The sequence below is a fragment of the Suncus etruscus genome, chromosome 9 (assembly GCF_024139225.1).
Source record: "Suncus etruscus isolate mSunEtr1 chromosome 9, mSunEtr1.pri.cur, whole genome shotgun sequence".
NCBI classification, from domain to species: Eukaryota; Metazoa; Chordata; class Mammalia; order Eulipotyphla; family Soricidae; genus Suncus; species Suncus etruscus.
In genome coordinates this window covers 35,994,835-36,008,548 of record NC_064856.1, presented here as the reverse complement: position 1 = coordinate 36,008,548, position 13,714 = coordinate 35,994,835, and the positions used below count along the sequence as shown (strand labels likewise).

At 34.6% G+C, this 13,714-nt stretch overlaps 1 protein-coding gene across 2 annotated transcripts in view; it reads right to left on the bottom strand.

Moving 5' to 3' along the window:
- GRM5 (glutamate metabotropic receptor 5) overlaps positions 1–13,714 on the bottom strand; it is a 483,470-nt gene that overhangs the window by 319,080 nt on the left and 150,676 nt on the right. For both annotated transcript variants that reach the window (XM_049781307.1, XM_049781308.1), the window contains exon 3: positions 2,083–2,332. In XM_049781307.1, coding sequence (XP_049637264.1) covers positions 2,083–2,332 — 250 coding nt within the window. The remainder of the gene's footprint in view (positions 1–2,082; positions 2,333–13,714) is intronic.

Here is a 13,714-nt window from a genome sequence, read left to right as displayed (position 1 = left end):
CTTTCACCTTACTTCTACTAACTTACTATTTCGTAAAGTCATACAGGTAGTGATTATTTTCTCTTTTGTTCTTTGATGTATCCAAGCATCCTATCTATAGTAGTCAAGCACTATTTGCCAAATTAGTAATTTAATAAGACAATTTATGTAAGAAGATTCAGAGTTTAACTGGCATATATTATTTTATGAAAGATCCTATTAAATATACCTGAGGATCTTTTTTATTAATACCTACAGCATCATTTCACTATTAAAACATAGAAATGAAAGATTATGGATGTTTCAAAGAAAAGGTAAACTGAAATGTAATTCTGTTCCCAAATATTGAAGATAATCAGGTAAAAATAATATAAAACAAGAGCAAAATATTTTATACAAACTTGCATAAAACTGTGGTGAATAGTACTCAAGTATCAGTTAAATTATTATTTGTTAAGAAGGTATCAACTTTTAATTTCTTTTTACTAACATATCATTACATGAATTAAATTATCTGGAGGTAAATATTATAAAAACATATAAAACATATATAAAATATTATAAAAAACAAAAACAATTACAAAATATCTATTTTTGGCTTCTCATCATGACCGTTAACAAAATATAGATGGAAATTGGCAGACACTGTAATGGCAATTTATCTCCTTGTTTACACATATAAACCAAGTATTTGTTCATAAATTCTAATTGTCAAAACAAATGACATGGTTGTGGATAATCTTAAGAATCAGCATATAGGGGCCGGGCGGTGGCGCTAAAGGTAAGGTGCCTGCCTTGCCTGCGCTAGCCTTGGACGGACAGTGGTTCGATCCCCCAGTGTCCCATATGGTCCCCCAAGCCAGGAGCAACTTCTGAGCACATAGCCAGGAGTAACCCCTGAGCATTACCGGGTGTGGCCCAAAAACCAAAAAAAAAAAAAAAGAATCAGAATATAGATACTATATAATATAATATAATATATTAGAAAAAACTGCTATTAAAACTAGCTTGAAAACTGAATCTCAAGTAATTTTATAAAGGTAGGTAATCTATAGTGATTCATTGCCATCATATCAGACAGAAATTGTAGCTAAGTATCAGTAACTTGATAACCGTCAGTTAAGTATATAAAAAGTAAAGAAAATATAGTTTCTTTTATAATCTTTATAGGTGGGTTCACCTTCTGTTTTGAAAAGATAAAATGGTTCTGAAGATATTTTCTTCTTAAAATGGCTTACTGAGAATAAACCCGTTTAAAAATTTACTTTAAACACCAAAATTTCAAATTTCATTTATTAATCAAAAAAAGTGCTTTCATACTGATTGAAACTAAATTTTATGTGACAACCCTACTTGACCAAAGAATATTCAGGTATTACTGGACGTTTGACCAAAATTAATCTGAGTATCTCTGTGTTTTGGATAAAAATTAGTATTTATATCCTTATACAGAGAACTACTGAATAGTTTATTTTTGGGGTAGTCTTAATCCTAACAACTGAAAACATAAATAGAACAACAATGTTGAGGAATTCTTGATTAGTGTTTGAGTTTGAACATCTTTCTACTCTATAGATTTGAAATGAATCATTGACTTCTCGAAATTTTAGGCAGCCAGTTTTCAGAACAGATCTATAGACACTCTTATTTTTGTCTGTTATGTATATGCACATATCTTCTATTCTACTTCACAGCATGAAAAATATATATTGATTATATAATACTGGCATTAATTGGGCTGGATTGTGTCAATAAAATGTTTTATCCAGATAAAGGCAATCCTCATTAATTTTATAGAAACATATAATCTCATAAAACTTTAATTAAACATTATAAAATGCCCTTTATAAGATATAGAGATAAGATAATATAACCCATTCTAATTATTAGAACTAATTATATTAAGATCTCAAAATATATTACCTTAAAATCTTAAATTCTATTATTTTCTAAATAAGTTTATGTAGCCATTTTCAAAAACTTCACAAATAACAACATGGTAGAACCAAATAAACTTCCTTAGGCAATTTATAAGTATTTAAGGATCCATATCAGAGCTTTACAGTTTAATTACCTTCATGTGAATTTCTAATCATAACTTACCTGCCCAGAAGCAGAAATTCTCCTGCTAAACCCAGGCGCCGCATGGCCATAAGAAGACCTCTCACTGTCATGCCCTCACAGAAGCAGGCTACTACCCGGGCTTTAGGTAGATGACTCCTGAGCTTTTTGAGCAGTTTATCGAAGCTCTGCTCCCCAGCATTGCTGTAGATTTTGTAGGAGTGAGCAATACAAATTCCTTCCTTGGCTGACATATCTTTGAAAGCTTCCATTCCACTTTCTCCATAGTTGCCTGTATGAAAACAGAGAAGCAGAGAAGTAGGGATATAAGAAATAATAGTGTTGGATTCAAAAGAATGATATAGAAATGTTTAGGACAAGAACATCACTGTTGAATTTACCAAGTGAGAAGAATTTATTTAAAGAATATATGATGCTATTTCAACACAAGCAAGGTACAGAACATATAAAGATACAATAGTCTAACTTTTAAATAGATCTATTCTAATTTTAATACAGTTGAAATATCTTATATAAATAATGAAGTACAAAACATTCAATTGCACAAAATTTATTAAGATGTTAATAAAATACTATAAATAACAATGAATCTATAATGTAGTTTTTTTGGGGGGGTTTTTGTTTGTTTTTTGATTTTTGGGCCACACCTGATGACACTCTGGGGTTACTCCTGGTTATGTGCTCAGATCGCCGCTGGCTTGGGTGACCATGTGTGATGCCAGGGGATTGAACAGAGGTCCGTCCTAGGTTAGCACATGTAAGGCAAATGCCCTACCGCCTGCACCACCACTCCGGCCCCTAAAATGTAGTTTTTTGAAAGTCTATATATTGCTCAGTAGATCAATTCTGGGGAAAATAAAGATTACTTTTATCTCATAGCTAATCAATTCAAAGTTCACATTTAGTATGTAGGAGAAAAGTCTTGATTTAAACATAAATCTATTTAAGCATATATCCAAACAATTTATGGTATTGATTTTATGAACTTTTTACTGTAGTACATAGAATGATTAACAAAGGAGAACCTAAGAATTTTTTGGTAATTTAGTGTTAGTTTTCTGTTTATAAATGAACTGTAAAAGGCAAAGCAGAGCAATATAACTTGAGTCCAAGTCCAAACATTTGTAGTTTCATTGTATCTTGCCCTTGCAGAATTAAAACAAGAAGTTCTAATAACACGTGGGCAGGTGAGTTATTTTGTAATTAACATTTAAAGGGCTTTCTTTGAAAAGTCCTAAGTCATTACTTTTACACTAATATGAGTAATTTATTATTCTCTTATTTAGTTTTAATCAACTCTAATTTTCTTTTTTTTTTTTTTTTTTTTTTTTTTTTGGGGCAAAGGAATCCAATTTTTATTTTGGGGGTGGTTTTAGAACAGATATACACAGCAGCTTTGTTTCTGATCTCATGTCTGAGCTTCTGACCAAAGGGCTGAGGTAAGCAAAGGTGTAAGTGAAATGGGTTGTTGGAGGGGAGAGGCAGGAAAAGTCTCAGGTATTTGGATGGGTTCTCTCCAAAGAGGACTCAGCCAGTGATCTTCTGCCTCCTGTCACCAGGCTCTAAGTGTTGAATCTTGGGTTTTGAGCAGCCTAGCTCAGTGTCTGAATCGGAAAATGTGTCGTGCCTCTTGGGGGCACCCTCTTGGGTGCCTCTTGGGGAGCTCAAGGGTTGAGGTGCTGGATTCTCTGCTTCTTCCTTTGCTGGGGTGGCCAGGGGGACATCTCCATATGTACGGTAGGCACCGACCATACAGTATGTCTCCCCGTGCCAGGTCACCTGACTCTCTCCAGCCCCTTGATATAAGACATGGTAGTGCCCAGGTGAAGGAGAACTGGAGGCCACATCCAGGGGGATGTGCCCACACGGTTTCTCCTGGGAGCAGGAACATGTTGGCTCCCTGAGGCTACAGGCCAAGGGTGTATACCTGATATCATGGTACATTTGGAGGTGTGGAAGCCATATGAGGTTAGGTTGCTGAATAGAAGGGCCGCTAGTGCAGACACCAGACATTGTCCTACCTGCAGTGGGGCTGTTGTACTATCAACAGCCTCTGGTTGTACTTCTTAACAGAGTTCGAGAGTAGGCATCAAGTGGCTTCTTGTTCCCAGTGTCCCAACTCTAATTTTCAACACTTTCTTTTAACACTTTGATTAATGAGATATTTGCACAAACTATTTGAAATTATGTGTATAGTTGTTGTAATGCAAATAATATTTTAATTATGCAATAGACAAGAAAAGGACAACTCAACAATCATCAAAAACTTTTCTAACTCTTAATTTTTTTTATTCTCTTCATTTTATTTATTTATTTATTTTTTGGCTTTTTGAGCCACACCCTGTGACGCTCAGGGGTTACTCTGGGCTATGAACTAATAAATTGCTCCTGGCTCTGGGGACCAAATGGGACACTTGGGAATCAAACCAAAGTCCATACTGGATAAGCCCTGTGCAAGGCAAATGCCCTACCACTGTGTTATTGCTCTGGCCCCTTGACTTTATTTTTTGTTTACTAATGAATTTTCTGGAAACAGCTTGTAATGAGGAAAGCACTTTTATTCTTAGAGAGCTATAACTTCAAATTGCTATAGATAGTATCTCTAAAACTCAGTTTCCTCAGCTGAAAAACTGAGTAAACAGTGCTTATTTTTATATTATATTTAATATGTATAAAATATCAGCTAATAACCATAATCCAATTCATTGTAACTATTGGGTTAAAAGTGTTTTTGATAAGGTATAGTTGTTTTCTCCTTTAGTATCTGAAATAAATCATAAAGTCAATAATCTTCAAGTGTGAATATTAAATTATAAGAAAATCATTCTGTTGGGGGTATAACTTTTCTAAAAATAAATATTAAGCAATGCTTATGGAAATAAAAGTTAATTTTTCTGGGGCCTGAGTGGTACTACACTGGTAGGCTATTTGCCTTGCATGCAGCTGACGCAAGATGAATGCAGGTTTGATCCTTGGCATCCCATGTAGTCCTCGAGCCAGGAGCAACTTCTGAGTGCAGAGCCAGGTGAAAGTGCTACTGGGTGTGACTAAAAAAACAAATAAACAAAAATAAAAAAGAAATGAAATTTTCTTGTAGTAGTTTCATCCACATGTAGTCACGAAAGCAGCACCAGGAATAATATTTCAGGACTACATGTGGATGAAATTACTACAAGATATGAAACTCAAGTTGGCTGCCTGGAAGAAAAGCCCTATATACTATACTGTTGCTCAGAGAAGGAGAACTTTCTTGATATTCCTTATAATAATCCATATATCTTCTTTGGGGAAACTATTCATATGTGTGCCAGTTTTTTTTTATTGGATCATTTAATTTTTCACTAAGATTTGAAGGTGGATAATATAGCTTAGATATTTGAATTTTAGCTTATATAATTTGAAAATATTTTATTCGTCTTCCAAGGATGTTTTTGTTTTTGGTTTTTTGGTTTTGGGGGGCCACGCCCGGTGGTGCTCAGGGGTTACTCTCAGCCATCTGCTCAGAAATAGCTTTTGGCAGGCACGGGGATCATATGGGATGCCAGAATTCGAACCAACTACCTTAGATCCTGGGTCGGTTGCTTTCAAGGCAAACACTGCTGTGCTATCTCTCCGGCCCCAAAGGATGTATTTTTATTTCAACATCAGATTTATTTTTTGCCATGAATAATCTTTGCCTTTGATATTGTCCTATTTGTTTGTTTCTGTTTTTGTTCAGGGTTCTGGAATCATATAAATCATGGGCCTCAAACTTAGCTGGGGGCCGCAGGAAGCAAAGTCGGGGTGAGGTAGGGCCACATAAAGGATTTCACAAAAAGAAAAGTCCTCAAACGTCATTATTAACAGTTTTAATTATTTCTTCTGAACATGAATAGAACATTGAGTGAAGATCATGAACAGTTCTTCTAAACGTGGCATCTTTTGCCTATATTCCTTGCTGCCAGAGACTTGACAGTGCTTCTTCTCACAAATCTGAACCACATTTGGCTTTAGAGAGGAAGCAGTTGAGACCCTCAGTATGGCTTGAAGATGATCATCATTAAGTCTTTGTATTTTGACTTATTGAAGTTCAATGTGGAGAATAACTTTTCACACAAATATGTGTTCCAAAAAAGGCACACGGTGCTCTTGAACATTCAGGAAAGCTCAGGGAAGCTGGGGGTGGGGGCAATTTTCTAAAAATTTCCACTAATCTCCCTAAACTTGGCTTTGAGATCAGAATTGCATTACAGGTCAATGAGCTTCATTTGAAGCACAGGAGGGGCACATCAAAGGAAAAGGTGTCCACAAAATATTGGAAAGTGGCTCTGCGCTTTCTGAAGTCTGCAAATCTGTGATCAAATTCCTTCTCTAACTTAAAAATATCATCAACATATTTCTCACCTCTGAATGGTATGCCTGCATCCACAAGTTCCTTGCATGCTGGGAAATGGCAAAGGTTTGTCTTAGAGAGCTGGGATTTCCATAAAACAAGTTTTGTGGAGAATGCGGAGAATGCTCTCACATTGTCATAGGCAGCACTGATAAGCTGCCCCGGGCCTTGTAACATCTTGTTTAGTACATTCAGCTTATGTGTGATGTCAACAAGAAAAGCTAAGTTCATGAGCTATTTGTGATCACTCAACTCAGAAACAGCATTCCCATCCTTCTCCATGAAGGCTTAAACTTCTCTCAACTCAAAAAATCTTTTCAGGACATTTCCCCTACTGAGCCAACGTACCTCGGTGAAATAGAGCACATCTTCATATTCTGACTCCATTTCCTCTAAAAAAGCACAGAACCTCCTGTGCTTTAAGCCCCTGGATCTGATTTGGTTGATGCATTTCACAACAACAGACATCACATTGTCACACGGCAGGCATTTACTGCAAAGGGCCTGCTGATGGATAATGCAGTGAAGAGCAATGACCTTCTCTACACCCTCCTCTTCAAGTTTTTTTTTTTGAACAAGTGCCACCAGCCCATTTTTTCTCCCTGTCATCGGTGGCACTCCATTGGTTATTATTCCAACAAACCTCTTCCATGGCAAACCTGCATTCTCAATGGCATCACACAGATGCTGAAATATCTCATTAGCGGTGGTCTGGCCATACATTAGAATTATTGTGAGCAGCTTCTCTGTCAGTTCAAAATTGCAATCAACACCACGGACATAAATTGTGAGCTATGCAGTGTTTCTTATATCTGTGCCCTAGTCAAGAGCAACTGAGTATGCATCAAAACATTTGGCTTTCTCACACAGTTGATGATAAATGTCACTTGACATGTCAGAAATGTGCTCTGCCACAGTGTTGGCAGAAAGGCTGATTTTGCTAAACTGACCTTTCTTTTTTGGACAGATAATACTTGCAGCCTGTAGAATGCATTTTTTTTAACAAACTCTCCTTCTGTGAATGGTTTCCCTGCCTTAGCAATCATCTCACTAACCATTTAACTAGCTTCGACTGATGCAACATTCTCTTTGGTTGCTTTCTTGAAGAAATCTTGTTGCCTCATTAGACATGCTTTAAGACTGGCAACCTGCTTGGCTCTCTCATTTCCTCAATATTTTGCACATTCCTCAGCATGTTTAGTTGAATAATGGCATTTCAAGTTGTATTCCTTGTGCACTGCAACTTTCTCTGAGCAAATAAGACATGTGGGGATGCCCCTGTGCTCAACAAAGAAATACTGCATCTCCCACTTTTCCTCAAATTGTCTGTGCTTGTCATCAACCTTTCTCTTCACTGCAGGCTTTGATGAAGTCATGATGAAGGTATGACAAAACCTAATTCTGTAATAAACTTCTCTCCCTTCTCTCCCTTAGGCCTCCAATAATGGAACAGCGGGCAGGAGCAGCGGAAATGACTTCTGCGCTAGGCACAAAGTATTCCCAATTATTCACTTACCAAATATTCGCAATAAAAAAATCGCATTAGTGAGAAAAAATCGCAAAATATTGCATTAAACATCTGCATACCCCGAACGGAACTGCTCGGGATATGTGAATGTTTAATGTGATTTTTTTTACTAATGCAATTTTTATTGCGATTATTGGGTAAGTGAATAATCGCGCCTGCCGTGGGCCACAAAGTGTTATACAGAGGGCCCAAATGAGAACCCTGATGTAACGTGATCTCTGAGTTCCATTTTCTAGAGAGTTGCCACTGTTTCAATGTTCTATGAATTCTTTTCTAATTTTGAAGTTATTAAATCACTTGTGATAACTTTTGTGAGTAAATAGAAATATGGTTCTAGTTTCTTTTTTTAACGCATTGTTGTACAGTTTCTTAGCACCATTTTTTGAAGAAGTTTCTCATTCCCGATCTATGTATCCAAATTCTTTGTTGTACATCAGGTCTTCAAATATCAGATGATTTTATGTGCAATTACTATTCTCTTCTACTGGCCTGTGATGCTATCTTTATTCCAGTGCCACACATTATTTTTTTATTTTAATGTAATTTCTTTATTTAAAATCATGATTATAGAATGTTTGTAACTGGATTTTAATTATAGGATGTACATAGTATGTCTCTATGACAGGCGTTCCCTTCTCTTTAATAGTATCCTTGTCATGTTAGTTCACACATTTATTTGTTAATTAGCATAGCTTAAACAACAATTAGCAGTCAGGAAGTATGATACTTCCATATTTTTTCTAAGAATTTCTTTGGCTATTTGGAATGTTTATGACTACACAAATTTTATAGAGTTTGTTCTAAGTTCTTGAAGAAAATCATCATAGTTTTACTGAGGATTGCATGAATCGTATAATGCTTTATGTAGAAAGGACATTTTGATGATAATACTTCTAATTTATGAACATAAAATGTTTTTTCATTTCCAGAGATACTCATCTATTTCTTTAGTGGTGTATTTTGCAATGTACATCTTTTGTTTATTTGATGCCTGTGTGCTTGATTATTTGAACACATACTTTTTTTTAACATATTTTTAATCAGAATTTTGTTTTAACTTATATCTCTTCTTGTTGTCATTTGTAGACAGACATGCCACAGAATTTTGTTTGTTGACTTTGTAGCCTGGTATGTTGCCACAGTGTTTTGTTTGTTTCTGAATATTTTAGTAAAATATGTACTAACTACTTTATTATGTGTTTATTATCACAACCTCTTCAAATAATTTCACCTTAATTTGATTATTCCTTTCCAATTTGCATTAATTTGGATTCTTCTTATCTTATAATTGTGACAAGGACTTCAAAACTATATTGAATAAAACTGAAGAAAGTGAACATACTTGCCTGTTTCTGATCTCAGGAGAAAGTCTTCAGGTTTACACTATTAAAATTAAGGTGGCTTGAGTTTGTTGTAAATGGCCATTACTATTTTAAATTATGTTCATTATATCCCTATTTTCTGAGGGTTTTATTATGAGTATACACTAAATCTTTTTAAAAGTCTTCTTTGGGTCATTTGATATCATTCTGAAAACTTTATCTTTACTTAATATTGATCTGTGTATATTATATCATCATTTCCAACTCTAAAATGAAATCCAATGATTTCATTCATTTCAAAGGCCTTTTGACTTGATTACTTTTTATATATTATTGGGTTTGGTTCTCTAAAATTTGTTGAGGATCTTTGCCTCAATATAATAAGGTATGTGTCATTTTTTTAGTATTATCTTGGTCTTCTTTTTAAAATTAAGAATAAAATTTTCTCAAAAGAAATGTTTAGAAAGTCTTACTGTTTCCATATGAAATTCCATGTTCTGTAAGTCTTTCCTATTTTGTAAGAACTTTAGGAGTTTAGGTTTTCTATGACATTTTGATAGATCTCATGCTTAAACCTGTTTAAACAAGAGAGTTTCTTCATGGAGAAATTTTCTAATACTGTTTAAATTTCCTCATTCATGATAGGTCTGCACAATTTATCTACTCCCTCTTGACTTAATTCTGTGAAATTATTTGGTACTCAAAATAAATCTATTTCTTTTAAATTCTTCTGTGTCATAAAGTTTATAGCAACCTCAAGATCTTTGGAATTTCTGAGGTATATTTTATAATTTTTCCCTTTATATTTATAATTTCTGCTTGTTTTCTTTTTCATCATGATTTTAGCTAATGTTTTATCCATCTTATCCATTTTAATAATGTATCAGGTACTGATTAAATTTTTCTTTCCTTAATTTCTATATCATTGATTTTTTACTGCAATTTCATTTTTCTCCTTTTACTTACAGGGAGATTGATTTTTACCTATATTCTCAAGCTGTAGGGATACATGATTAATTTGAGTTTTTCCTTCTGTCCTGAGGTAAGCCTAAATTGTTATAAACTTTGCCTTTAATAGTGTTCTTTGCTATGATAGTTGTGTTTTAATTCTATTCATTTTAAGAAATCATTTTATTTCTCCTATATTATTCACAATAATATTTTGTTTTACAAAGCTTTGTTCTTACCAACTCATTTTTTATGGTTGATTGCTATCTCTGTGACCACTTTATATGGCTTCTATTTTTGAGATTCTGGACATTCAAATTCTGTTGTAAGATATAACTATATTGAAAGCATGATCTCATGATTGTGTAACAAAAATATAAATATGGTTTTGTCATCTGCTAGACTTGTTATTTCTTTCCTTATTTAGAACAATTGTTTATTAATTAGTTATATTGATATGTCTGATAATGGGAGTTGGGTCTTAAATTTTAACAATACTCCTACTATATTCCATAAATGTCTTCATAGGTCTATAAAATATGATTTATAAATTTGGTTAGCATTTACTTGGTATATATATATTAAAGAGATATAAGTAGTTTGAAGTTTTGAGACCACGACCAGTATGCAATGTTTGTCCTTATTATTTTCCCTTTTTCTTGGTATAATGGGGCACACAGTAGTCCTTGTGACTTAGTTGTATCTCTATGCTTAGTGATTAAGGGAATATATGCAATGCCAGGGATCAAATTAGAGTGAACTGCATGTAAAACATGCCTAAACCCATTACTATTTTACCAATATATCTAATTATTTTCTTTAACTAAAATGTTATTAGACCTGATACAAGTATTTTGTTTTTGTTTTAGTATCAGTTTGAATTAGTCTATATATTATTGTTTAATCTCCCAATATATATATATATATATATATATATATATACACACACACACACACACACACACACACACATATTGTAAAAAATTTAATCGTGTCTTTTATAAGCACTCACTGCCAGTTTTGGGTGAAAATCAGTTCTATGACATTTAGAGAAATCACAATAACTAATTTTTGTTTTCTCCCAGAAATATTCAGGTATTATTCCTTGCATTTTGTTCAGGGATAATTCCTGGAAGTGCTGCAGGAACATATAGGATGCTGAGATCAAACCAAGGTCAGACACATGCTAACCAAACACTCTACTTGCTGTACTACCTCTGGCCTCTAGAAAAATTACTGATTAAAAAGTTGTTGCCAGGCCAGAGCAGTGGCACTAAGCAATAAGGCGTCTAACTTATGCGTGCTGGCTAGTCTAGTACGGACCACGTAGTTCGATCCCCCGGCGTCCAATATGGTCCCCTAGCCAGGAGTAACCCCTGAGTGTCACCGGGTGTGGCCCAAAAACTAAAAAATAATTGTTACCATGTGTATCTAATTTTGATAGTTATTGTTGTTTGACCATCACTTTTTATTTATATATTTACTTAATTTGGGGTAGAGTTGGTCCCCACCTAGCGAAGGTCAGGTTTACTACTGGTTCAGTATTCAGGAATTACTTTTGGTGGTGCTCAATGGTATTGATCCCAGACTGTACAGGCTGCTGTCTGGTTGCTCTGGAACCTAATTTTTACATTTTACATAAGACTGTTTAGAGTCCCTCTCAGAGCTGTTTTCTGTGTTACACATGTCCTTAGCTGGTATTTGTCTGACTATGATTTTATCCCACCTTCAAACCCAAATGAAACTCTTTTCCAAGTAAAGGATTCTTGAGAATCTTCTTCACTAAAAGTATTGTATATTATAACTATTCTCTTTTTGCTTGTTTTTTCCCTCATCCCATTGCTTATCAGGTTTTGCTTTTATGGTTTAAAGAAGTTTATCTCTGTTTTGAATCTTGTTATGTTGATGAATCATTTCTTGGTGTTGATCTATTTAGTATGTTTTGATTGGCCTTCGTTAAGATTTATGATAAGAGTCCCCAATTCTCTCTTCAGAAAAGAGAAATTATCAACTATTGTTTTTTTTTTTTCAAATAACCCATCTTCTCACTTCCCCATGTCTTCTCTTTCTGGAATCCTATTAGTCTAAAGTTGATCTTGGTATTATCAATAATATCACTTATATTCTTTTCAATGTGTTCTCTTTGGGGGAAAACATTTATTATACATACAGATTCACTGCTTCAATTTTCATTTTCATCAATTGTGATGCTGATACTTGAATTGCATTGTTTAACTTGCATATTTCTATTAGGATAAGTTCTCTCATTTTTTTACTATCAGATATTATCTAAGGTTATTGATTATGCATTTATAGTTTTCCAATCATTAAACATAAATATGACTGCTGTCCTTAAATATGTTTCTGGACAATTAAGTGGTCAAAGGTAGTTAGAGGTCTTTCAGAACTAAGTTTTTATATTTTCATTATTCCTGGTACTCCTTAACTTCGGGTTGGATTAGGTTGCTTGTTATGTGAGAACTACTCTCACTAGTGAGTACAGTTCCATTTGTTCCCGTAGAACCAGAGGACTACTGCAAGTATAACTGCTAATGAGGGCTTTGCTAGGGCCTTGGTCTGTTACACTACAGCTGGTTTTGGGCTGGGTAGGTATCTGGCAACCTTTGAAACAGAGTTTGTTGGTGGTTCTTGCAAGTGGTATACAATTCAGGCTGCAAAAATTCATCTAGAAGCAGAATCTGAACCCAGAGGAAATGTCTAGAATCAAAATTTAGCTTAAACAACTTTTAACATATTATTTTGTTTTGATTCTGTTCCTATTTCTATCACAACATTTAAATTTGGCTACAGCATTTTCAAAACAAGATCTTTAACTTGATTTTTTTTTATTTAAGTCACAGGAGATACTGTATATAAATGTAAATGATTGAAGCAATTTGTTTTTGTTATGGTTTTTATGATATTGTGATAGCTAAATATCCTTTAACCTGTGATAGAACCACTGATCTATTATTTTTTTCCTGAATAGTCACTCTTCTTGGAACATAAATGTCAGACATTTATTATATACAAGAGGACTTTAAAATTGCAATGGTTCCTCCCCACTATGGAGAAGCCACTGCCAGTCATAAGCCCCTCCCCTCTGGCAAAGGTAGCTGGCCATGACCCCCCATAAGCACTTGTCATTCCAATTTTGTGGACCCTATCTTTTTGAGTGTTACTGAGAAGCAAGGGGAAAAAAACAGCTTTTAAAATCTAACTGTGTGTAAATGACCTCTCCGCCATGGACAGCCGCTGCTGGTCACAAGCCTAGCCTACTGATGAAGCGAGTTCAGTGGGATCCACATGTATGCACTGTGGCCACATTACCCCCACAAACCCTGCTGACATTTCAGGCTATACCACACTGACCAGGCCAAACTTATTTCTCCCTTAGAAAAGAACAGCAAACTAAACTGTGACATCTCTACCATATTTGAGTAAACTCATGTACCTAGAATAAATAAACCCAAACATAGACTG